At 47.5% G+C, this 27,175-nt stretch overlaps 1 protein-coding gene across 1 annotated transcript in view; it reads left to right on the forward strand.

Moving 5' to 3' along the window:
- Kdm3 (Lysine demethylase 3) overlaps nucleotides 1-27,175 on the forward strand; it is a 122,963-nt gene that overhangs the window by 19,905 nt on the left and 75,883 nt on the right. Inside the window, exons 2-7 of the mRNA XM_066731131.1 lie at nucleotides 199-456; nucleotides 541-654; nucleotides 2,265-2,459; nucleotides 2,930-3,014; nucleotides 3,180-3,268; nucleotides 11,113-11,221. Of these exons, the coding sequence (XP_066587228.1) occupies nucleotides 199-456; nucleotides 541-654; nucleotides 2,265-2,459; nucleotides 2,930-3,014; nucleotides 3,180-3,268; nucleotides 11,113-11,221 (850 nt within the window). The remainder of the gene's footprint in view (nucleotides 1-198; nucleotides 457-540; nucleotides 655-2,264; nucleotides 2,460-2,929; nucleotides 3,015-3,179; nucleotides 3,269-11,112; nucleotides 11,222-27,175) is intronic.

The raw sequence follows: 27,175 nt of genomic DNA on the forward strand, positions 1-27,175 counted from the left end.
CGACAGCTACCGCCATCTGATGCTCCCCGGCTCAACCAAGCATCTTTTCCCGCGTAAAATCCTGCGGGGACATTGATTTCACACTCGTGGCGCGGTGGCTCGTCTCTCGACTGTTGGCGCGCGCGAGGAAGGCAGCCACAGGGTAGCGAAGCAGCACAAGTTGAAACCATCTAACGATTCGCTCTTGTTGGTGCACAGATACTGGTGGAGTACGATGACGTCGAGTGGCAGAGGAGAGAGTGGCTGTCGCCTCACAGAGATTCATTGTTCTCGTTCTTCCTGGTGGAGAAGGGACTCTATTGGGCGGAGAGGCCGGACACGAGGCAGCACTCCAGTCTAATCGCCATCGAGCACCATCATCACTCGAACAACAACCACCACCACCAACCGCGTATCAACGGGAAGACTCTCAGGGGCTCGACGCCGGTTCCCAACACCGTCCCCTGGCCAGCTCTCGTAAGTACCACCACTCTTTTCACCTTATCGACCGTTGAACCATCGGAGCCTTCTCATATGAAATCCTATAACTCTATTTTTCAGACCTTTTATCCTCTGGTGGCACGTGCCGACTTTCCCGAGGACAGCATGCCGGTCGAATTCATGCAGGATCGCAAACTGGACTTTGTCGATTATTCCAAGCTCAAGCCTTTCACTGTAATTCTCTCCACTTACACCACTACTACACTCTCCAGCGTGATTATTGATAAGACACCTGCTGATAGTACGCCCTGAGACAGACAGCGTCTTTCGGGCGCTCTTATAGGTTATGTTGTAGCAGTAAGACGACTCTCGGCCTATTGTTATCGGCAGCGAGTCACTCGGTCCTCGGAGATGGACGAATTTCTTCTGGAAGCAGCCATGATTATGCACATTGAGAGGAATTTTTCTGCCTCGGCCAAGCTCGACCGTTTGTCCAGAGGAGAGGCACACAGCTCGCTGGCTCGCCGCCGCTGACAGTGCGTTGTTAAAATGGGAGATCGATCGTCTCGGACACGTGCGGCAGAACGTTGAATTGGCGTAGATTTCAACCAACGAATTATCCTTCAAACTTTCTCCTTGATTTTTTATGGCACAGTATAATGCGCTGAAAAATGGAAAGAACTCGGGCCGGCTGCGGGCAAAACTTTTAACGGCAAAAGTTCCGGCAGTTTAATTGCTTGGAAACAATTGGCCCGTCCCTCTCTCTCTCTCTCACTCACTCACTCACTCTTCTGTGACTCGTTTAAAGAATCGCGCGCCGGGCCCTTACTCAACGGTCTAGCTATTTTTTCCTCTAGCAGTTTGGCCTGCTGAAAGAGAGAGAGAGAGAGAGAGAGGGGGGGGGGGGGAGTGGTGGTGGTGGTATTAAAGAAAGTCGGTCTACCATCATATTTATTCCGACCGAAGAATAATAATAATCTCTCGCGCGTGCTAACAACATTGACAGTAAATTAATTAATCTCCGTTATTATCGGATGGATCGATCGAATTTTTATCTGACTTTTGCAATTTTCGCCACTGGTCAATGCGAGGAGGAAGGATTTTCGCTGGAGAGATTGAATATGGCCAAATTGTCAGATTGGATGAACCACGCGTCTCCCCATTTTCCTCGATGGCTTTTGAAAAATCCTCGGCGCCTGCCGCACGCGCGTTAAGTGCACTTGTGGTTTCCATAATGGCGCTATAATTGCTGTGTTACCTTCTATATGCCTGTTACATCGTTTCCATTAACGTCCATCATCCTTACAACGCGATTATACGTAACGCAGCGAACGCAGAGCCATCTAGTGCAATGTAGTAAGACGTGACATACGCGCAAAACTACGATACATGCATGGTCAAATTTTACCGGAAATTACTCGACGCTTTCTCTTGCACCTTTCGCGTCGTTGATTCCGCTGCCAATGATAATCATCGCTGCTTCTTCGAGAGAAACATCGTAAACAATTATTTCTATGAAATTCTGCAAATAATAAAGCGCGTTATACTATTCTTTTGGGCCATCTTTAGGTAAATTTGCAAATGAAACTGTAAACTTTTCTCGTGCAATGTATAAACACATTCGTTTTGTATACTCGTTACACATGTGACATTAATGAAAATTAATGAAAAATTATGTGAATTTCATCAAAGATACTTTGTATATATCGTTGGAAGATTTTTTTGCATCAACAAGATAATGTTTAGCAATATGTTTTACGGGATGGTCGATTTTTACGGGAGGGGGGATGGTACGCGAGGAATGTCCAGTGGATTATATAATGAATCTGTAATTGAACTTGCAGCAGGACTGGGAGTTGACGAAAGGATCGATGCCCTGGGGCAACGCTGTGCGTAGATGGGCGGAGATGCAGGATGGTCAAAGGATCCTCCTGACAACACCGAGCGTCCTTGTAGGATTCAGGGTGGAGGTATATCGAGCGGAAGGCACCACCCAGTGGTACACTGCCGTCATCGTCGGCTATAACGAGTCCACCAAGGTCAGACTTTATTTCAATTCCCCGATCGAGTCAAAACTCGCTGTTAAATTTATGATTTTTCCTCATGAACGGCTATTTTATGGATCCTTCCTTCGTGTAATGGCACGAAACCTTAGCTACGTCTAGAGGCCAGCAAGTGCGCGCGTGCAACCTACAGTCGGATATTACACCGGAAGTCGACGAACCTTTTAAGCAATAGAAATGTCTTATATCACAAACATACCGATCAATTGCATGCTTCTTTATCTCGTTCCTTCCTACGATTCCCCCCTAATATCCCGCTGAGTTAATTAACTTAATTTTCCCATCTCGTTCCACCGACTTACTCGAAGAACCGCAAATCGTTCGAATGTATAAATCTCTCTGGCTCTTTCCAGTGCCGAAGGAGGAATTGCGCAAAATTGCCGTTTAATTTTTGCTCGCTGCACAATTCATTAATCTAACGTATTTTGTATTTTTTGCGTTTGCAGGATTTAACAGTGACGGATGACACGGTTTTGGAGGATCATAACGAGGATCCGAGCTTGGTGCAGATGCGTCTGATTGGTGATGGAGGTTCGTATTCCACGTGTGTGTGTGTGTGTGTTTATCGGGACGGGCGAAAATTGTTTGTCGCTGTAGAGCGTACACGACCGAGGCAAGGGAAGAAGGGGTGGAGTAAAAAATTCAATTGCGACCCAGATTGGACGGATTGATGATGTTACTTTCTCTTTTGTGCAGTTGTGGAGAGCATCATGAGGGGCGAGGTCGTCGGCATGACACCCAGGAGGTCGAGGTCATCGACTGCTCTGACGCACGCACTGGTCGTGGTGAGTGAAATCCAATTCCCGTTCTATTATTAAATGCCCCGTCGCAAAACTTATTGCCTCTACTCGTTCAGTGATGATTATCGTCAAAGACTCCCCCCCCCCCCCCTCTCCTTCATCCAATACCCGATTGAATCATCAAACGAGCTCCAGCATACTATTGACGATTAAATTATTCCTGAGAAATTCTTTTAAAGGTCAGGAATATTAATTGCATCGTTGAGGCATAGATTCGAATTATTACGGAAAGAGATCGAGGGACTGCGCGTTTCCGAATGGAATTTATCTATAATATACCATCCATCTAGGTTTCTTTCGACAAACGTACGTCCTCGAGATAGAGAGAGAGAGAGAGAGAGAGAGAGAGAGAGAGAGAGAGAGAGGCGAGCTTCAATGTTTACCATCGTGTTTATCGATCGTGCGCGATTCGTAAGAAACACCTTGACCAGTCTCGTAAACTTTGACTATTCTAGACTGCCATCGCGATATCAATGAAATTCTTAGATTGGCCCATTGAACACGAGTCGCATCGCAGGCAGGAATAGCAACTTGTTTCATAGATTTGAGGAAATCTTTTATTTATGAGCTTTTCAATGGAAGTAAGTCCAATGGAAATAGATGAGTCGGAGGATGTAATTGGACGAGGAATTAATCAAAGTTGAGAAAATGAATTTGATAATTGCACGGAAGCTTCGTAAGCTCTCTCTTTAATGGAGAAATCGATAAAGTGACGCCCAGAGGCGAGGCAGCGGCACATCGACGTCTCTGCCGTTGCTGTTGCTGCCGCTACCGCTGCTGCTGGGGCTTTCAAGAATCGCTTCCGGACGACCGAGCTTTCCACACGTACTACGAGCTTTCCTACACAAAGCGACCGATTTCCCTTCACCGTTCCTCCTTTATTCCCCCTCTTCCCTCCACTCGTTCCACGACCCAACCTGATTTATCTTGTAGAAATCACAACGCAATTGACTCGCCACGCTCTCTATTCATTCATCAATAACATTCTTCAATCGTATATACCAATCCCTTTGTTATTTATCATCGCGGAATATCTATTCAAGTATCGAAACATTCCGCAGTGCAGAAAATATTACGAAAACCAGCTGTGCAATTATTTGGACTACGCCGAAAGTTTGACGACTTTTTCCTACCCACTGCATGGAAGATACCCGTGAGTGAGGTGACGGATTCGCTGCGTCAAATTTTCCTGCTTGTTGAAATTCCTGGAAGCTATATACGCGTTATAGTCCGCTGATATGTCTCGCCAAACAAGCAGCTCTCAAGGACCCCTTGTTATTCTCGCTATGCGTGTGTTCGCGCGCCAATTCAAAGTAATTTCGGTAAACAAATATCGTTCGGTCGAAACGCTTGGATATTTCTTTCTTTCAAAGCGTTCTCGTGTATTTTTCAGTCGATCATGTTTATGAGAAATGTAAGAGAGAGAGAGAGAGAGAGAGAGAGATGACAGGTCCACACTGTGGAGAGCTACTCGAGCCATTTCATAATAATACTATAGTCTTCGTCTCCTCTTAAGGCTGACGGTCCAGTCATGACCCTATATATATATATATATATATATATATATATGTGTGTAGAGTACCGGAAGATCGTAACGACTATAATTGTTCGAGGAGTGGACTTTTATCGGGAGCTCTTAGATAAGTAAGCGGGGAAATTTAACGCCAATTTCTCGCTATGTGGACCGGATTCACAGCTGTGGCTACCATGCGTGTATATATAAATATACGGTATGAGAGAGTTCATTGTCCTGTTGACCCCCTGACGAGATGGAACGCACGGGGGTGGAAATGGTGAGCAAATGGGAAAGAGAAAATGTGGCATCGGAATTCCCAATATACGTTAGTATACCTCGGAGACGAAAATCCCACGGACGAGTTATCGACTGCATTGGCTTTTCAACGCAGCTCTTCTGTAGCTGCTGGATCTCTGCAGCTATCGGAATTTCTCTGACCTTGCGCACTATCCGTTGTTCTTTCTCACTTTTCCATTCCATGCAAAGAAAGCATGGCACAACTTTTGCCCCCGCATTCTTTCGTATCACCCTGAAAACGTTTCGAGGCCTGCCCACAGAATTCACGCAACCACCCCCCATCGGCACAATGACTTTTTAATCCGTAGAATGAAGGAAGAATAAGAAACAGCGACGTGGATGTTTCACCGTTGTGAAATTAAAAGTGCGAGTCGGAGATGGAATCTCTTTCGCTTCCCTCGCCAGTTTCGCCACCGCAGCCTTGCCTTTTTATTCGACCGTTTCGTCGAACGAGCTTTCTTGAAGCTCGAGCAGATCGAGTGGCTTCATAGCCGTAAACCAGCTTAATAAACTTTCTCCCTAAAACTTAATTAGCGGCTCGAACTCGCATTTCTTCTTTTCGCCCATGAAAATAACACCACGAGGAATTTGCTCGATTGCTCGTTGTCTTCCCCTGCAGGGACTAAAAACTTGTATATAAACTATTATGGGCTATGGAAGAATTGGGGGGGGGGGGGGGGGGAGAGTGGGAGAGCAGCGTAGGAAGGATGGAATTTTGAGAACGTGGGTGCGGAATTATAGTACGGAGGAGGAGGGGAGGGAGGAATTGAAAGAGGAATTCTCGAGGGGTAAGAATAAACAGAGTGCAACAGAGTCTCCGCGTATAGGACGGTGAGAGGATATATGGAAGATGGGGTCGGGACTGAAGAAACGAGAGTGAGGATCGCAGAATGGGAATCGGCATTGGGGGGTGCGCGCGAGGTATGGAAAGCACCTAGGGGAAGGGGGGAGGGGAAGGGGTCGCGCGCTCGAGGTTTTAGGAGTTGGGGCGGTGGTTGGTAGCTGTATTGATTCTCGGGCAAGTCGCCGTGTGGTGGGGGTTTAAAGCGGGGTGGGAGTGAGTAGCCCCAGCGGAGGGGTACGCTCGGATACACCAACACAACCCCCCACCAACCAACACCAAACTCGCTCTTTTTCTTTCTTACTCGAAACGCTCTCGTACCTACTCCCACCGCATCCCCTGCACTAACGTAAAACATCATTTGTAAATCCACCGCGAATCCTCCTGCCTCTATTTATAGTTTACACACTCGAAATTCCATTCGAGAAATTCCACAACGTCGTTCCTCCAGCGATTATCGGGCTACGATATACAAATTCGAATATGTATTATCGACAATTTTAATTTTTCCCGCTTGAATATCACGAGACTGGCAGACCCAAATGATACAGAGATCCAGCGCAGTAAAACGAGAAGTCTACCTGACTGACACTGCTCTCTTTTTTTTTCCGAAGAAACCTGACAATGGAATTAATTGCTACAGGTATATATATATGGTATATAGCGCAGAGCCGGATGTTCCTGATGGTGCTGAGATATATCCTCGGAGAAACGGGTGGTGATTGTTGATCGTTAATAATAACCGGAAGTGCATGAGCGGAATTTCATTACGATCGAATTTCGTCTCGTCGGGTTGACCCTGGCAGTTTCTCCTTGAATCCTGGAGGGTCGTTTGCAACCCTAGCCCGTTTCAGAGGGAGAGAGAGAGAGAGAGCGACGCGGTAACATTGAGGCAGGAAGGAAAGAGAGGGTGGTTTGTAGAGGCACATGCATGTGTTGGTAGGAAGCTCAGCCAGCCGTATCGTATTTTCCCTAGCACTTATTATCGCGTGCATAAAGGTGTAGGGTTGTTAGGGGATGAAAACTACCCCCTCGTGATTTTAGCCTGCTCGGAGGTGTATCGAAACTCACGCGTAAGAGGAGTACGCGGGGGGGGGGGGGGGGGGGGTGAGGAGGATGGCGCCAGAAGGCTTTCACCAACGTTCCACCTGTTTGTGCGGGAGTTTCCCGCGAAACTTTCAGTTCCCAACAACAAAGTTGCCTCGCTGGCTGGCCAAACTACTCCCGAATGACGCGACGGATCGATACTCTCTCTCCTCGAGCTTATAAATAAAGCGCGTCTGCACCGCGTCTCCCACCGGAAATCCCACCTCCGAAACTATTCAACCTTTCAATATTTATCCATCTCTACCCCCCCCCCCCTCCCCCCTCTCACTCCGAAATCACCTATACAAAGTGCGATTCACCTGCATTCACCGTCCATTCAAGACCAATCGATCAGTCCCCCATTATAGATTCATAATTGCGTGTCCGCGGTCGTTGAAAATTCTGCGATAACTTGGAGGAAGGGGAGAAGAACATGGGGTGGGAGGAAAGTCGATATTGATTGGCTATAAATACCTGCTGTAGTCGTCGCTATCAGAGAAACGTGCAAAGCTTCGCGATGCGAATCTTTGCTTTATTTTGACCGAAAGCCCGCGATGGCAGGGCGCGTTGGGGAATCGGCACATGTGTCACCAGTGGACGAAGAGCGGAGCATACGAGGAGAGATAAGCTGGAGGGGAGAGCGGACAAACCATTTTTCGTTTATACATCGTTTATGGGAAGTTGCGTTTGTTATCGGAGAATTTAAGATTCGATGCTCGAATCCAGGCTAATTTCTGGCGTTTGGTGGACGATAGGTGGGGTGCGGGACGGTACGAGGGTGTGGAGGGGGGGGGGAGATGGAGGTTCCTGCGGGCGAGAGAGGGCGCTGGGAGAATCGCGTCGTCCGTTGGCAAAACGGTTAAGCCCTCGCGGAGAGAGAGCAAAGCGAGAGAGGAAGGAAGAGACGAGAGCTGGGAAAGCAGTTTGCGTGGTGGGGAAGCGAGGCGGCTATTCTCCGGCGAGTTTACTCGCCAGTAGGTGGCAGCACGGCGGCCTGCGCGTATCGCGGCTCTCTCCCTCGCACGCGCGCGCGCGCACGCTCACACCTACACGTACACACGGAGGGACTAACCTAGCCATTTTGGCGAGAGAGCGAAGCTCCGTGGCGGATCGAGGCTGCAGTTCCCGAGGGCGACGTAGCCGGCCCGTCGCAGCCGCCGAGCCGCGTCACCGACACGATCGATCCCGATTCTATACGGCCAACCGAGTTCCGCGAGTCGCGTCGTTCCTCGCGCGCGCGAGGATCCATCCCCCGGAAAGACGGAGCGTCCTCGAGAGACTGGCCAATCTTTACTCCGGCTCCTGCAAGGATTTCAGTGTCACAGGATTGAGTTGTACGCGCCTTCTCTTCCTCGCCCTTTCTCTCCTCTTGCCACACTCTTGGTACTCCGCTGCCTGCCTCCGTGCTCCTGGATTTTCATTGGTGAGCCTAAACATCTCGATGGATCGAGCTTCTTCAATGGATTTGTAATCTGCGACTCGGCGTTCGCCTCGCGAGCTTTCTTTTTCTCCCAACACTCTCCGGTGTATGTGCGTGTGTACGTTAGGTACATGGTATATATATATATATATAGTTTGCGAGTGGTGAAAACGATAGATTTGATCTCGCCCTTCGGTATTTTCGGGCCGACGAATTTGTTGGCTCTTATGGTGACGTGGATTGGAGCAGGGTGAGGGGGGGGGGGGAAGGGTGGAAAGAAGTGTGAAATTGGATCGAGTGGCGAGTAGTGTTGGGGAAGGGAAGGGAGGGGGGGGTGGCGTGCATGCGAGTTAGTCTAGACGGTTTGTCGGATTATTGACTCCTGGCTGACAGTATCGCATAGTCGAGTGGACGGTGGGTGAGGTGGTGTAGGTGGCTCGATCGACGAGGGTGGGGACAAGTGGGAGAGAATCGGTGCGAAGTTGGCGACGAGTGGTCAATGTCAGCTCGACGCGACGGTTTCGCCTCGTTTGCCTGACACCTTGTTCCCGTCCCGCTATACGAATTCCCATTGCTCTCTCGCGCACACACTCGCTCGCCGCGTATACCATTGTTTCGCTATATCGCGAGTCCAACGCGGGGGGGCCGTCCTCGCATCATTGTTATTATCGTGGTGATCTCGTCATTATCGCGCGATTAGAACGGTATCCCGTTAGAGTGCAGGCCGTTGCAACATGGTCGCTGACTCGCCCGCGAAATAGTCGGCGCTCTCCACTTTGAAAATTCACCGGGTTATCGTCGGGAAAAAAGATTTCGTTGGGAGCGGTCGCGACGGGTCCATAAATCCGAGTTTACGCGAGAGGGCAAAAAAGGGAAAAAGAGCGATGGGAATGAAGCGGAGAGTCGATTTGGAGATAGCGCCGAGCGCGGCTGCCTCGCTGGCTGGAAATAAGACTCGGCTGTAATTTTGTTGACGCAGTGACGATGGAAGAATTGGATAAATTTTTATGCGAGTGCCGACGGTAATTGTGCGTATAATGCCGTGCCGCGAGTCGGTGAAAGTCGATCGTTGAGAGTTTCGTGGATAAAAAGTGCAAGCCGGTAATCTTCCGGAAAAGTAAGTCATTGAACAAAACTGGCTTCTTCTTTTTCTACTTGCGCGGCGAGCGAAGAAAGGAAATTACTCGTGATTGATACGATTCTCGAAATGTATAAATATTGCAAAGGGAGAAAAGGCAATTGCGCTATATGTATACAGATATATAGCATAGAGCACTTGAAAAATTGATAGCGGCGTGTTTGCGCGATTTAGGGACGTGGAAAGTTTCTGCGTGTCGGATATATAGATAGGACAGCATCCTGGTAGATTTCTTCGACGTATGCGAGATGGGAGGAATGGAATATTCATTGAAGGAGGGAGTCAGGGTGCGTTTGTATGCGCGAGTAAGTAAATGGATGGTGGAGGGCGAGGCCGAGCCTCTCGAGAGCTTCCTTCCGGATGAACTTTTGCTTCTGGTAAAAATCGCCGGAGAGGGAGGGGGAGGGGGGAGTGTGGCTACGCCAATGCAGGCGACCCACGCAGACGCGCACGCTGCTCGATCGGCCAAAATTGCCACTCTATCGAATATCGCTCTCCGCTGCCTCTCTCTCTCTCCATGTATGTGTACACGTGCATTTACATGTATAAACACCAAGAGCCCGGAGCGTGCGGAGATACGGGCACAGCGATGACTCTCGGGAGATATACACGTGCGGAAAGTTGTATATAAATAAACGATTACCAACACAGTTGCGTGGGGTGTCGCGATAAAAAGCCAGCCAGCCAGCCAGCCGGCCGGTCCTGCAGGCTTGTTTAGCGATTTTTTCGAGCTCTCGGGCAAACCGGTTGCTAGTACCGGTCGTTTCTCCCGCCCATAAACTGGTTCACCCATACCTGTATATAGTTGCGAGTAAATTCTCCCCTCCTCCGCCTGACTCTGCAACTTACATACCACCCCCTCGCGTGTCCCGTATCAACCATCTATACTTGCGCCTGAAATACACTTTGGTCCGCGCGGGAGAGACCTGTTCTTCTTTCTCGTTAACGCTGCTATATATATATATATATATATATATATATATCTTAAAATTTCCCTTGGAGAGACCCAATTGGAGATTTCGCATTAAACAAACCGACACACGGATACTCGTATATAAATCTCAAGTATTAGCTTTTGTCCATCGAACGCAATATATTGCAGGGACGATTATATACCGCTCCGACATTTAATCGAACGATTGGTGGGGAAACTCGAGAGTGAGCAATTTCCTCCGACGGAATTTCTCGCTGCAGGTTCGATTGGAAGAGGATCGAGGTTTTCGTTACGCGTAGCTTAAATTCCGCGAGAGAATGCGACGATTCGGGTGAAACGGCTTGCCCGTTGGCCCAGAGCCAGAAACTCCAGCCTTGATTCCCTCCAAGACCAGCGAGTATGTAGCTATATAGAGGAGAGAAATGGACCAAAGAGAGATTCCGCTCGGTTAAAATATACGCGTTAAAATAGCCTATAAAATTAAGAGAGTGGCGCGGTCCTGCGCGTATTTCGTCCTCCATTGGCCAATTCCTCTCTCTCTCTCTCTCTCTCTCTCTTTCGCTCTTCTCCAAAGCTGACGAGTGCTTTTTGTTCCAGCCACGATCGGGAAGAAGACCCAGGGGACGACCTGGGAACGCCACTGCTCAGCTCCAGCAACCACCCCCGAGGACGCAGAGTCCCATCACCCCCCAGCAGCTCGACAAAGGTAATTAATTACGCATATGGTGGGACTGTGTTAGTGTGCTGCTGTGCTCGATAACCGATTCCCCGATCAAATTCGAGTATGCTCCAGAAACGCGTTGACCTTCGAAAATCTCTAGGAGAATCGCACGGAGGGAGATCAACCTCGAAGTGGATGAAAGAGAAACGGATCCCCTCCCCCCCCTCTTCCTCCCTGGAGGAAGGCAATAAAAAATAAACAATCCACATAAATAAAAGCCATGGAGTCGTGCGCGCGCGCGTCTCCGTGCGGTCACTCTGAAAATGGTCGATTGTTGCATTCGGTCAGTGGCTGGGCGTGTAATCCCACGCTCGGCCATTAATCCTTATCAACCGTTGGCAATAGCTTATTCCAGCTGTCTTCGATTTCCGATGAAAATCCAATACGGTACTTTCGATTTGCTGGATAAGAATCTCCTCATCCAACCCCCCCCCCCCCCCGTCTACTGAAGATTTTCAAAACAAAGTGGAATGCGAAAGAAGAGTAGGGACTGATTGGTTTTGGAAACGGAGGAACGGGCAATGGGAGGTGGTGGATTGGAGGAGGGGGTGGGGAGGGGATAAATGATTCGAGGAACAGTGCAAGAGAAACCGGTCCACAAACAAAAGACTCTGTGCGGTTATTGAGGGAGGCCAGCAGGAGGAAGGACTCTCTCTCTCTCTCTCTCTCGGAAGGAGGAGAGTAGTGGTAGTTCTCTTATGATGGAACACACGCCTCCTCGGAGATCTCCAAAAGCTTTCCGCTCTTTGTCTACCGGCACGTAATCTTATCTTCTCCCACAACCCTCGCTCCCACCTCCACGAAATTCTTTTATCGTCGTTCCTCTCAGCACTCGCGTGGAACGAGACTTGGGAGGATCGGACTGTTTTCATTAATAAATAATCTTGCCGAAGTGATCCTATTATCGATTTTTCGAAACTCCTCGGAATAATCGCGATGTACCGTATACGGAAAGCAATAAAGACGAGTTTCCCGCGTAATCCCAAGGTTTCCTTCCGTTATTGCACACTCGATGAATAAACATCGCTATTGTATATCGACGACGACTGCTTTTGTACTTTGGAGGATAAGATTTCAGGCGAGAATAGCATTATAAGAGCGGAATGGGAGAAATATTTGTGAAATGGAAAAGGGAAGCGTCGTTGGGGTCTGGTTTGGCAATTACGCGGGATGCACCTGATCCCGATTTCTCCGGGTTAAATACTCGAGTATACGGATAGGCTCTCGAGTTAAATGTGTGGGAAGGGGAGAACGGAGGGGGAGGGGGATAATGGAGGTACTGGCTGGACGAGCTGGCACTCGGCCAATCTTCGCATAAACTCCTTGCCCGGCAGCCAGGCAGCCAGTGCCTACCGGCTAGCAGTTTTTCTGCCATTCGCTTTATTCCGGCTATTCCCGCTATTCGTCTCCCTCCCTCTCTCTCTCTCTCTCTCTCTCTCTCTCTCTCTCTCTCTCTCTGTGCTACTCTTGCACTCTTATTACTCTTTCTTCGAAGGCTTCCTCGCGAAAGGCCCGTGAACCACGTATCTATAGGTTTGCCGCTATTTCCACCACTCGCGATCTTTGCACACTGCTATACATATATAACGCAACAGAATGTGGAATTTGATTTAGTTGTAGGAGAGATCGACGCTGCGTAATTGTTCGGGGGTTTTTTCGACTCGTTCTTGGCACATGCGTCGGATAAAAGCTGATGTGAGAAACGAGCGGGCTGGTAATTGTTGATCGATCGCGAAGCAACTGACGGGAAGTGAGGAATGGCTTTGTGTGTGTGTGTGTGGTATATAGGGAGAGAGAGCGAGGACCGAGGAAAACAGACGAGCGGGGCGTATAATTTCCTGAAACGGCGGTGACTCTCGCGTAATTGGTACGAGGAGATATAAAGCGGCCCTAGAGGAGAGCCGGGAAAAGGGAGAAACGGCAAAGGGCCATTCTCGCCAATTCTCGCCACGCGTGTCCAAATAATTACGTTGGAGCACGTCACGCTGCACTCTTTTATCTTTTCATTATCTACGAATAAATAAACGGGAGGACAGTAACGAGCGAATCTTTCCTCCCGATGATAATAATAATAAGGATGAGGATGATGATGACATGGAGGATAAGAGGAATGATTCGCAGGGATGAAATTTAATCCTGGCAGATTTAAACGAAGAGTCGTGGGGTGTGAAGCACCAGAGGAGCGAGCGGCGGTGGCGGCAATGTGTAGGAAATGTCGCGCGGCTCGAATATGTAATTTCGCGATCGCTATCGAGCGCGTTGGCGTTCGATCTGTTACGCAACCATAACAGATGGGTCACGGGCCGTTGCGGGGGGTGGCGCGACAGGCGAGGAGCGTGAGGAACAGGAGGACGAGAAGGATTTAACACGGAACGCGCGCGCGCGCGCACACACACACTGGCGAGCACAAAAGTAGACAACCCACGCGAAACACGAGGTGTGACTTTTCAATGAGCAGAAACTCCTTGCTCGCGGCGATGACTCACCGATAAACGTTGATAAATCGATTTGCCAATTTCACTGGATTGTACTTACTCGATGGCTAATAAAAAAAGTTTAGGCTCGGTCATGACCTTAAAGAAATAGAAGGCGCGCGCGCGCCATCTATTCTATGATTTCTAGCGTGGGGCGATGTGAGGGGAGGGATATCTTCTTCCGGATAGCTCTCGCACAGAGACGCTTGTTATTTTTCCATTTACAAACTTTTCGCCAAAGTCATATTTTTATTGCATAATATATGAACTCTTGCCGACGGCTATTGACGTTTCTTCGGTGAGAAAACAATCGCCTCGAATGTGTATCGATCGCTGGACCAACAATGCCCCTCCCCCCTCCCTCCCCTCCTCCTCCACCTGCATCTCCAAATTCAACGAAATTTTCACGTGCCGCTCGCTTCAAGAGAGTTCATAAACAAACCGAGGCGAATTTGTTTGCACGAGGAGCGGCAGGATAACACGGCTATGTGGATGGTTATATATATATATATATATATATATTCCTTCCGGTTTAATGGCACACGGCCGTGTTCCGCCCACTAGTTGCAGAACTCGGATAATTATTGTTGCGAACTAGATAGCTATAGCTCGGTTTACGTTACCACTTCGCTTCTAATCTAACCGCCCGGCCAAGGATTCTCACCCTACGCCTCTCTCCCTCTCCCTCTCCCTCTCTCTCTCGGACTTTAAATATCCAATTTTAACTCTGCCCTAAAATACAAATGCTATCTCTCGATTATTTACTGCGGCTTATTTGTCAAGCTATAAGAAATTCTCTTTAATCTCCATCTGTGTATATATATATAGGTATAGGTATAGGAGGCGAGAAAAAATGTTTCAGCCGATATCTCTGGAAAGGAATGGAGGAGGAACAGAGAGGTCCCTCTTTAGCCGATTAAAATTCCTTCCCGTTGTTCAACCAATGGCAATCGGAGTAAATTTATTAAAGCTAATCCCATGGGAAATTTTTCGCGAGGGGCTCGTGTGTGGGGGAGATGAAAGATAAAAATGATAAGGCTGTATATGTACTCGTGGCCTCGCTCTCTCTCTCTCTCTCTCTCTATACCTTGTGTATGCCATATAGGGTATATAAATGTTTTTTACCTTGTATTCCCGCAGATTCCTATAGTGGCGGAGAGTTCAGACTGCTCCATTAATATTCCAGACACGAAAGCTCCGAGCTGATCGCTCGCGATAAAATTTCCGAGGCGCGGAAAAGCTCCATTGACGGGAGTAGTAAGAGGAGGGGGGAGTGTGGATCGGAGCTGCTTTATGGCACCCTAAAAGCAGCAGTTTCGGAAACCACCTTATCGACTGACAACTCGTAAAGCTACAACTTCCCTTTTCCGCCTATAATACATTCCTTCCCAAGTGGAATATTGATGGAAATTTTTGCGCTAAAGGAAAACCAGAAATAACTCTTTCGAGTTTTACGCCGAAGGAAAATTGCGAGTTTAATGAAAGCGGCCTTCTGTGCCAGTGTTCGTGCGATTGTTTGAAAATAAGAAAGAAAAGAAGCAATCTACGTAAGTACGTTTCGCGGATGGTTATGGCAAAGTATATATACCTCGAAGATTCTTCTGTGGAATCTAGAGGTCACGATTTACCGATAAGCAGAAGTTAAACTGCCGGGACTCGCTAGGTTAGTTAGCAAAGGTAGTTAGCCAGCTCGATTCCAGTGTATATTAAGTTTGGAGTTTGCCCTCGGTAGTTCTCCCCCCCCCCCCTCCCCAACCCACTCCTCCCCTCTTGCCCTTTCAAACTTTCATCCCATCCTATAAAACATCCGTCCAATCCTCCTCCTCTTGCGAGCCCTTTACATTCCCCTTTAACCTCTCCCACCTATGCCAGCGCCCTTTTTACTTTTATGCTTCGTTTTTTGCCCAACAGCGAAACTACGGCTCCCGAGAAGAGTTTTGCAATAGTTTTACTCTTTTCATCCAAGAAACTTTCCGCCTTAACACCGAAGCTCTCGTAAAACCTTCCTTGTCACATTCCCCCTCACTTCCACTAAACATATATATATATATATATATATATATATATAGAGAGAGAGAGAGGATACTTTTGCCGAGACCCTTGAAATTCCCTCCAATCTACCGAATCTTTTCGATTTTATCATTCGTCAATTATTTCTACCGCATAATTGCTTAATTGCTCGGAATAAAAAAATCGCATGTTGAGAATTAGTATCGAAGGAGTACTTGACTGGTTTGGATTGCATAATCGAATAAAGCGGCGTTGCAGCGCACAGCTGCTTGGCGCAAAATTCCTGTGGCGTGCGTGCGCCAGGGTTCCTCTCTCTCTCTCTCTCTCTATATATATATATATGTATACGCATTCGGAAGGTTGAGTAAGGGCGCGCAGGTGTAACTTTGCAAGTGGCCAGAGCGGCAGGTGCTACCTGACGAGGTATATCGCAGAATCATCGCTTCTGCCGATCAAATCCTTCCCCTCAATTCTTTTTATCGTTAAACTTTCCACATCCTCCTCCAAAGATGCAGCTATATAGCCATGCATACACTCCGCATTCCTCTTTTTTCCTTCTCCACGCCTCACCTGTAATCTCAGTGTGGCTGGTCAAGGATAAACAGGTGGATCAACGCTTTTTTCATCGCACGCGTACTATCGCGAGAATTCCAACGAAGGAAACTTTAAACTTTATCGCGTTTGTTCGTAGAAACGAAGACGTTTGGACGATATCGCTCGATAGGCCTCGGTGTTCTTGGAAATACTCGCCAGGAGGAGAGATAATTTAGGAAGATTATTGTACAGGTTGGGGTAATCGGCGGGAAAAGATGGAAAGTGCGGGACTGGCTCGGTGCCAAGGTGAGAATTTCTCCCGTGCTTTTCGGCTATCGCCCTGCTATTCGTGTACTTGTATACATACGTAATACGTATATATACACCTCTCCTTACGCAGCGATAAAATCACTAAAGCGTTGGATAAAATGTGACGCAGGCGTGCAATAAGACGATCGGAGCGCGTGCATTGGAATTATCCTAACGGAAATGTTGTTTGTTTTAAAGGAGATGGAGAATGATGCGGAGGAAGAAAAATATTGCCTAGCGACGGCATGCAGTTGTCGATCGAAGCTGGCTTCGATTAAATATGCGTCGACGCGCGTCGTTCGGTTGCATTACGTATGCACTGTGCGCGCACGCACAACCAACCATCCTGCAGATAGCCAGGGCACACGGAATAACTGGCACGCCTACTATTTTCGCGCGAGCTGCCAACTCACCGGGCCGCGCCTGCTTGCACTCGCTCTCTTCTGTCTCTCCCTCATTGAAATTCTTTTTTCGCAACCAACCGCCCTACGCGCGCGCGCACACACACACACACTTATATTTATCTCTGGTCGACGCATTCGTCAAGTAGCGATCAATCACACTCGTACACTTAGCACGGTTGCACACATACCGGTATTAGTCAGATTTCCGTGAGATTAGGATTTTTGTGGAAATCACTGGCTCCGATTTAACCTGAAGAGCGAGGAAGGAAGGAGGAAAAGACTCGTTAGTCCTTTCGGCGAAGCGTGGGAGGATTATCGCTGAGCGTTATTCCACGCGTTTATCGGAAGCTTCTCAGTGTGTCAGGCAGCAGAGACTCGACGTAAACTCTATGGAATATACGATGTATTCTCTTTGTCCGCTCGACGATGAACAACGATCAACCGCTGACTCACGTCGTTGCTCTCACCAATTAGGATTCTACGGTAATTCTCTCCCACACCCCCTTATAGAACTACACACATATATATATATATATTTCAAGAGGAAATACATAGGCTGAATTTTTCAGCGTCTCTCCAACGACGACCACGCGATAACAATAATGATTTCATCGAGCTCGATCGAACCTCGCACACGACCCTTATATGTGTGCAGAGGATAGTCCATTTTCTCACTGATCAATCTTCGCACCGCGGTATCGATTCGGCGACTCGAGTACAGTATTGTATGTAATAGGAAGGTGGCAGATGTTTTGGAAGAACAATAATAACGCGAGGGAATCTATATATATATATATATATATATATAAAGACTTTAAAATCGAGAGGCTCCTCTCGTTATTCGACAGAGTTCTTCCTAGCAGCTCGCTACCATTCGATATAAGTTGGGCAAAATTTAGACGACGAGAGAGAAGTGGCCGTGCAATTGCACGTCACGTAAGGCAAACAAGCGTGGCTCGTTAGTGCGAGATACCGCAAGTTGGGTAATACCTGTGGGATACCATTAAAGGTTGCCCGCTATAATTAACGTTTGAGAAGCGCAGCGTTCCTCCTCCTCTATACATGTATATACTTGCGTCTAACAGCTGAGATATTTCAAGACGTTCGAAGGGACTGTCGAATTTGCCAATGGGGTTATTTCAGTCGTCGAGAGGAAGTATTTCTACGCTGGAGAAATTTGCGTGGAATGATTGATATTTTTGTTACTCGTTAGAGAGGGGGAGGGGGGGGGGATGGCTTGTTATTGCTGGTGATTAAAGTGAAATATGTGAGGTGGGTAGGGAGGAATCCATTTGCACAATGAATGTGGCAACACCCTTTGGAATAGCGAGGGGGTGGGAGTAACCTCTTTCGATAAACATCCACGTCGGGTTGAATGGGGTAGAGAGGAGGGGTGTTGAGAGCCCCTAACGGGTGCACCCCTTGCTTGCAGTGTTCCACAAGTCGGGTAGACGACGATATCGACCCACTGGCTGCGCTGGCAGCCCTTATGGCTCTGTAGCAGCAGCGACCTTAAAGAGGATAACCTCCTAAAGGCGACGCCGCGCGCGGCCCACACCACCCTTTAACGGTTTTCCCTCCACCCTCGCTCCACCGTGGACGCCCTTCACCATCGCAGCAAGGTGGTGCCTCCGTGTGCTTCCAATTGCTCCAAATAAATTTGTCCTCCGCACTCGGCTCCTCTCTTCATCTTCGACGCCCCGGAAGAGAAACTGCCACGTCAATTACTTAGGCCGCGCGCGCATTGATTTTTCCCGATACTTCCATCCGCAGTCTTTTGCAACACGTTCGTTTCCCCGCCTCCCTTTTTACCTTCGAACATCTCACCTTTAATAGACCCTTCCGGAAATAGCTTATGGTTTAGATTTTATCTCTCTTTTCTTTCTTTTCTTGCCGATTCAAGCACGCGAGAGGTATGCGTGTCCAGTATTTACACAATGAATTTTTCTCTCTCTCTCTCTCTCTCTCTCTCGGTTTCCCAGAAACGCGCTTTCGCGCCGATAGTTTCGTAGAAGCACGTTTCATGCGTTTCCAAAGTCTGGCGCGAGTAAATTTTTTCTCGGAAGTCACGGAGGAGCCCCCTATAGCTCCGAGAAGGTTTTTTGCAGAATCTACGATGCGGAAGTGGTAGCTGATCTCGCGCGCGCAGAGATTTCTGTCTAGCGGTATATAAATCAAGTCCGGTGGCTGATACGCTTTAAGAATTCAGGAGGATTTAAAGTTGTGCTCGGTGGGCGGAAATGGTGTCTTAGCGCGGGCAATGGGGCGGTGCGGCTAAATTCTCTCTCGTAAGGTATCGTAGTGGCAGGATAATTTGTGGATCTTTGCTGGGGGGAAGGAGGAGGGAGGAGGTTTGGCGAGCGAGAGAATGCATGGACGGGAAGAGGATAGAGAGGAATAAAGGAAGACGCGCGCGCTCGCGCTCGGCCTGGAGGGAAAGGGTAAAAATTACTTTGAATATATATAAGAAAATGATGGTGGAAAAAAGCTGGGATAAAGTACGTCTTTCCATCGAAATGTTTACCGATCGTGCCTGGCAGTCGGCTGTATAGAATCAACGATGCTCTTTCCATTTTTATGGAGGACCTACGGAAAGAGTGGGAATCCTCGCTTGTCGCGCGATGCCACGTAAAAGGACTCCGATCCTGTCGTGCACGATCGGCCAAACAATACCGTAAGATTCCCCGTTACGCAACTATAGAACCATCCCATCCATAAATTAACCATAAACGTCTCACTTCGCTGATCCACTTGAATTTTCCAAAAGCTCGCGCAAAGCAAAAACTTTGTATTCCAACTTTGTAATTCTAAAATTCTTCCAGTCCCGCAGCGGAGAGCGCTTATTTTTATTGTCTCAGCGATTATATATACTATGTATATATACTTGCACAGCTCGGTAATTTCCGATGAATTCTTTTGGTTCTGCTTGTTTATAGGAATTTAGAGAGGCGAATATATACGAAATAAAAGCCAGGGCGAATATGTTAGTCACGCGTAAATAAATTTGTATCGCATTCCTGCTAGAATGCGTATATACATATTGAATTGAAGTCTCTCCCTTTAACAAACGGATCGTTTTAGCAAGAATGTCGTCCCTGCCTGCCGATTCCATACGCGAGATAATGCATCGATCGATATACTGTGTGTGATTTATACATTAGTAAAGAATTCCGTGCGACGAAATAAGCGGAAGCGTGATAATTCATCGGTTACCGCCCGAAGAAAGCTGTGGGAGTCGAGGGGGAAGTTTGGCGAATCGTAGAAGAGCAAAAAGATATTCGGGGCGGACCGATCGAGTCACGAAGATCGATTTTCGAAGGTTAGGCCACCGGCACGGCGCGGCGCGGCGCGGCGCGGCGGCCGACGTTCTCTCGCGAGCCTCCGGACGGAGAGCGTGAGAGCCTCGGTCGGATCTCGCAGCTGCTGCAACCGGTCCGATAATGACGTGCCGAACCAGTAAAGCAAAAGGGTGAAAGGACCCTGAGGGGGTGGTGGGATGGTGGGGTAGCCCATCCACCAAAATCCTCACGTACACTGAAAATATCCTCGCGCTAGCCCGAAAACTCTCCGTCTCTCGAAACATTTTCTCTCCATTAAAAACCTCCATTTGCACGAGCCCTCGCGTAAAATACAATTGGAGGATTCAACGAAATCATCCGTATATATATATATATATATATATATATATAATATACGCGCGTACGGAGGAAACTGTGCAATTCCTCGCAATAACATTGGAATGGGCTAAATTTTCTCGGGAAAATGCTGCTGGCGCACGCGTCGACTGCCAGCAGCGGATCAGCTGCTCTTTCTCCAAGAAGAATCTGTTTAATCGAGTGAGAAAATTTGGTTGATCGCCTGAAATAATAATAACTAAAAGTGCGCGCACGGTATTATCGAGCACTCTCTTCAGCCCCTCCCCCCTCCCCCTCCGCCCTCATCCCTCCTTTTTCGTTTTTCCGCGCTCTACATGAATATTCAATTGCGACGTACAAAATGGCATTTGCATAATAATTGAACGGCCATAATAACAAGCGAAAAATGTTGATTCTCCGCGAAGCACGTTTTCCGTTGACAAACAAGCTTTATTGACTCTCGCATACGCTCACTATGGGAAATAATTCGCGCTGAATTCAATGTATAATTGAAGAAGAAAACTCGATAGCCTCTTCTGCCCTTTTATATCGCGACGTGAAATTTCAATGGTTTTGCGCGTGTGTGCCGAAAGAAGGGATTGGTTGGTCAGGGTGCTGCTCGCGCTCGCAACGGCATCGCCAGTAGTGGGGAGTTTAAAAATAGCGGTAAACTGCAGAAACATGCGACTGGCAGGTGTATATAAATATCTGGAGTGCCCTCGGCGCACTTTTATTTATAAATTAACACGTGCCTGCTGAATCGTGCAAACCGGAAGACCTTGAGAGGCGGCCCCGTGCTCCTCTCCAGGTGAAAAGGCTACTCGGCACAGCATATATATATATATATATATATCATCGCGTCGATGCGCGCGTCGATACCTCGCGCGCATTACGAAATAAAATAAAATTGTAAAGTCGCATATATATATATATATATATATATATATATATAGGGGCTACAGATCGATGGACGAGCTGGAAGGGCCATTCGCTGTTTCGCCGTTCGAGAAACCTTTTGCCCCTCCCCTCCCCTCCCTTCGAAAACACAGGGATGAAGGGGGGCTGAAACGCGATATGAATTAGCGCTGAACATCGGAGCGTGACCTGTAATTACGGAAGAGTCGCATTAGCGTCGCTTTTGTTGGCGAAAAGGCTGAATGGCAGCGCGAGCGTCGCAGTGGCCGTTGCACCCGCGCCGCACGCCGCACTCCGGCCCATTGTCTCTCCACGGCGCTTGTTCGACCGTTGAACGCCGTGTTTGCGTGTGCCCAGAACACACAGAGTTATTAACGACTGCCCATTGTTTCGGCTAAATATTCATCATCGAGTTTGCGCGCCATCTCTCTACGAAGAATCCACTTTCCTCCTGCTGCATTTACCCGGAAATCTCGATGACCGTCGCCCGACGCCGCGCCGCGCCGTGCAGAGATCCTCGGCTCGGTCGGTTTGGTCCCGCGGGACCAAACTCTCTGGCGCGAGACACGTCCCTTCTCCGTATCGCGTAAGAACCATAAACAGCGAATGGTTATCGGTCAGAGCTGGAGATCCCTCGCTAAAATTCTAGACGAAAGCGTTCCGCTGAATTTCACTCGAGTTGATTTACGCGTGCGAAACGTTGCGTCCTCTGTATATCTATACCGGGCAGAAAGTTTACTGCCGATAACCCGCCAATATCCTTCGGCATAGAGCCGATACATCATTGCTTAACTGGCCAAACCACCAACTTTGTCCCACCCCCGCACAACTCTTTCCATTCTTCTGCAAAATATCAAAGTTATATTTCTCTCTCTCCGATTGCCCCTCTTGGCCAGAAAAGAGAAATATTGCGGCGCGGCAGGTCGAAACTCGTCGATGACTCGAGTCGTTGTGCGCGATGAACCAGAGTATATCTACGCGATAACCCCTTTTCTTCTCTTATCCACGCGCAAAGTCAAGAAGGTTATCCCTCCTGAATAATAATAAACAGTAAAGCCGCGTTTCCGGGTAAAGCACGCAATTATATATTGTAGTTGTTTCGGACTCGAACGGTTTTGTCCTCATTCATTTGTCCTCGGTAAATTGAGAAAATTGCTATAAGGGAAAAGCTGTTGAGAGGCTTGTGTATCAATAATTTTAATGGGAGCCCCAAGGCAACTTGGAAAGCAGCAGAAGCAGAAGCAGCAACTTTGAAAGCTTATACTCATCATTGGGGGAATTGAATTCACAGTGGGGTCTTTCAGAGGAAACTTTATCTGGCAGGTGTAGATGTTTTGAAAGCCCTTGTGTAAGTGCTTTATTGATGTCTCCTGCCAGAGATGGATTATTCTACCACCACAAGATGGTAAAATCCACTTTTTCATCCCCTCAACTTCAACAATACCTTGAAATCCTTTCCAAATGGTATACCCACGTATTGTGTACAGGTACGTTTATAACACACTTTTTCCATCTTTTTCGCCCACGCCTCTTGTATATACATATATATATATATATATACGCGTATAGCGCGCGTGTATATTATATAATATAAATAGAATTAACTTTTCTACTCTATTTCTTTCACACTCCGAGAAACACACTTTTGCCAGCAATTGACATTATTCGCTGGTCCAGATGACATATTCTCGCTTCATTTTAAAAGAAATTAGTTTGAGGAATCTTTTCTGTTTTTCTTGTTTTTTTTGGCCAGACGGAAGGTTTTTTGCCAAACGCCTTTCTTGCCTCGAGCCTCTATCTTTGGAGAAATTTATTGAATGAAAGAAGTTTGTGTGCGGGCAGTCGAATAATACAGTCTCCGAATGGTGGATTTTTCTGGGAGCTTGGCCCGAACCTGCCTTCACTCTAAATCTGGTTTGACGACTTTGGCGCTGAGAGTCCTTGAGATGAGAAAAGGGGGCCATGTGTGATTATCTTACGAATGAAGCAACGAACGAGCAAAATGAATAAAGGGAACAATCAACGTTATTTATTCTATTCAGCAATGTCTGGACAATTGTTGTAAGCGCCCACTGCTTTTGACTCTATATACCGCGGATATGGAAATAAGAAGCCGAGAAAAAAAATCTAATTAGTTTGGAGGGAAAATTGCGGAAAATTGTATATGCCGCGAGGGGGTCAAAGGCCTCGTGGCTATAGCTGCAGCTATACACATAGTGGGGAGACTCGTAGGAATTTTTAAAGGGGCAGTGTAATATAAGAGCGAACGATATTTAAAGGTCTATCTCTGACATATATGCATGTACATGACGTAAATAATCATGAGAGATTTTGGAGAGATCCGAACGCTTTCCGTTGCTTAAAAAAGCACTGTAAACGATCTATTTATTTGCGGTTTATCGGATAGAGGGGGGGGGGGGGGGTGGTTAGTTTATTCGACGGGAGAATCAGGTTTTGGAAACGAGTTTTTGAAAGGCCTGGCCAGCAGCCAGGTCCGCAATGTATCCGCGACGAGACCGCTCTCCATCTTCTTCGTCCAACAAGTAGAATCCTCTTCAAACGGAATCTCCTTGCTTTTTTATCCTCCCACCAGGCGACCTTGACGAGAACGACGCGAAGCCGCAAATCTATCCTCCGTCTCTCGGATTCATTCTCGAAATTCGATAGTTTCGCACGCACACTGCTTTACGGAGCAAGATGAATAAGGAAGCCCGTTTATAAGCGTGTCTAATAATAATGATAATTCATATGGTTGATATAAATTGACAAGGATATTTATCGATCGAGTGCCAGGGGGATTGATGGACTCTTCTTATTTGATAGGCGCTTCTCGATGAAGCATGGATAGTTTTCCGGCGGGTAATGGTACGTACTTGGGTCGTGCATCCGTGTTGAAGAAAGATATCGCCGGGATCTCCGTCTCTTGGCATAGACCGACGAGCTGCGCCTCGGCTAGCATCACTGGCCCGGAATGTGCAGCGGGTCCAACACATACTGTTACGCACCCGAAGGTGGAACCTTCTGTGCTGGTCGGACCATGAGTCTCTCGCTTTTGGAACAGACACGCGAGGCGTAATTAACCTCGGGATATCCTGAGAGGATTTTCTCAATTCGACAAATTTCCCAATTCCCTCTTGTATAATAACAAAAAATCCAAACTTATGTATATATATTTGCTGCAAGCATCTGGTAACCTTGACGCAATATATACTTTTGCCTACTTCAGACTTACAGCAGCTTGCTTGACGATAAAAAATCATGGTATTTAATTAATTTGGACTATCGGATGTATATAGGGATGGTTTTGGTATTTTGCACGTAGGACGTAGTATGTGTATACCTATATATATATATATATATATAACGGTTGGAAGAAAATTCGCAGCCTACGTTCCCTCCCTTTTTATCATTCCACCCTCCGCAGCAGCGTTAATTGTGTTTTGCTTAATTACCGCCTCGTCGGCAAGTTCGCTGACCGGATTCCACCTTGTACCGTTTGCCTTTCACGGGATTAATCCGTCAGATTTCACTGGGGAACTAATTAACTCCGAAAAGGGAATGGTGGATGAACTAGCCGAGAACTCGTGGAAATTTCGTTCACGGAATTTAAACTAAACAGAATGAATGCCAAATTTTTCCAGCAGATTTTGCAAAGTTTGACTTTTTTGCACAGTCAAGGTCGAGCTTGCGACACGCCGCGTCATATATCTGCATGTATATATATATATATATATGAATTGCTTGAGTTTAACGATGTAATTCGTAGTTGCCGATAACGAGCACCCTTACGCAACCTGCCCTCGGAGTACCGGCAATTAGGGTAATTGCATTCCGCGTGCTGGAGTGATGGAACGGCACGGGGAGGGGGTAGAAACCGAGGCAAGCCGAGTGATTTGCAAGTCAATCTTTTGTCCCTTCCTGTCGAAATTGCAAGAAAGGGGCGCGCGCGCTTTGCAAGATTTGTCCTCGAATCACCCCGGCAACACCCAATTACATTTGGTAATTAAGGAATGTATTTATCCAAACCTTTTTTTTTTCCTCATCTCCTATTTACGTATATATAGCGAGGTATAGGGTTGGAACGAGACGGCTTATCTAAGAAAACAGAGAGAGAGAGAGAGAGAGAGAGAGAGCGGAATAAGGCTGAGAAGAGGAGAGCTGGCTTTAGAAAAACGAAGCACTTGACGCGCCACGTTTCTCACACGTGCGAGCCAGACACGACACATTTCGGCTTGTTACTCGTCGAATTTCTGTCACGCCGGTCGAGCCGTAACGCTGGAAAAACGACCAACAGCCGAGCCTGTCAAAGGATCCTCGAGCGCTTTATAAGCTGTCTCTCCTCCCTCTCTCCATCTTTCTCACTTCTAACCTTAGCAAATTCCACGAGAAATTTCCCAACGAATTTCTAGCGAGTCGTCCGTGCGCTATTCGTGGAAAGCGATAAACTTTCGTCCCATTTCGCTAAAACCCTCCGCCGCCGTGTAACTTGTATCATTTTCGAAGCTTTCATAATTCATATCCAAAAGTTGCCTCGCGCTCTCGTGTCCGTCTAGAAACTCCAGGTCCATCAAATCTGCCAAGATTTATGGCAAATTCGCTTTTTCTCCAATTTTCATAGACCAATGGAAAATTTAGTATCCACTCTACAGAGAGAGAGAGAGAGAGAGAGAGAGAGAGAGAGTCTTGTAACGATAATGAAGCAGAATTTCGTGAAAATTTCATTGAAAATAACCGCGAATACCATTCGGTAATTTACCTAATAGAAGCTTCCTGGAAGAAGATTGACACTCCAATATGGTAGGAGTTGTTATTTCAGGACTGCTCGCTATAGCCTTCGTGATTTAGTAATTAAGGAAGTCTCGGAAATATAACGAGAATCATTTATTCTTCCATTTCGATCGAGAAGCGATCTTTCCACGTTTCCCCTCGCGGTCATCAAATGGGTTTGCCCAAGTGCTCGTTATAAGCCCGTGTGCTTATTATTACTGGCGCTAGCTTTTCTCTCCATCTCACGCGCTAGAGAGAGAGAGAGAGAGATAGAGAGAGAGGGGGGGGCGGGGGAGATGAAAAAATAAGCAAAGAAAAACCGGTAAGAGAGCTATTGGTCAATGGTGTCGAGTTTTCTCAAGGTTAATTGCCTTGTTTCGTCTTGAAATTCCATCCGGAATGGGTCCATCTAGAAGGAGGTAGGAATAAGGGGGGAAGAGGGGAGGAGAGAGGGTTGAAAGGCGAGCAAAACCTGACTCGCCCGTCCTCCAGGAATTCTGGGTTAATGGCACTGCATTACGATCGCGTGACTTTGTTGGCCTGAGAGACGAGAGATCGATGCTCTGCTCGCTCCTTGAAAAAAACTGCGCGACGATCAATAGCGCGCAGAAGAGCCTGAATCACCTGAACTTTGTTAATCTTCCGGAGGTTACTCGTACCCAATTTCGCCCTCTCTCTCTCTCTCTCTCTCTTGAGAGAGAGAGTCCTCCCTTTATATTCCGCAGAGTCGGTAGAAATCTCGGTAGAATCCATGCAGCGTTACATCTTTCGAGAGTGGAGGGGGAGGGGGAGGGGGATAAAAAAAGAGAATCGTGAAAAAGGCTCGCAGGAGTTTATTTTTTTTTTACGGACAAAGTTGCACCAGGTACTCGACCCCTATAGGGGGAAGCC

This window comes from Prorops nasuta, unplaced genomic scaffold, assembly GCF_024137725.1.
Source record: "Prorops nasuta isolate Cenicafe-Biocafe unplaced genomic scaffold, Cenicafe_Pnas_1.2 PNAS00008, whole genome shotgun sequence".
Taxonomy (NCBI): Eukaryota; Metazoa; Arthropoda; class Insecta; order Hymenoptera; family Bethylidae; genus Prorops; species Prorops nasuta.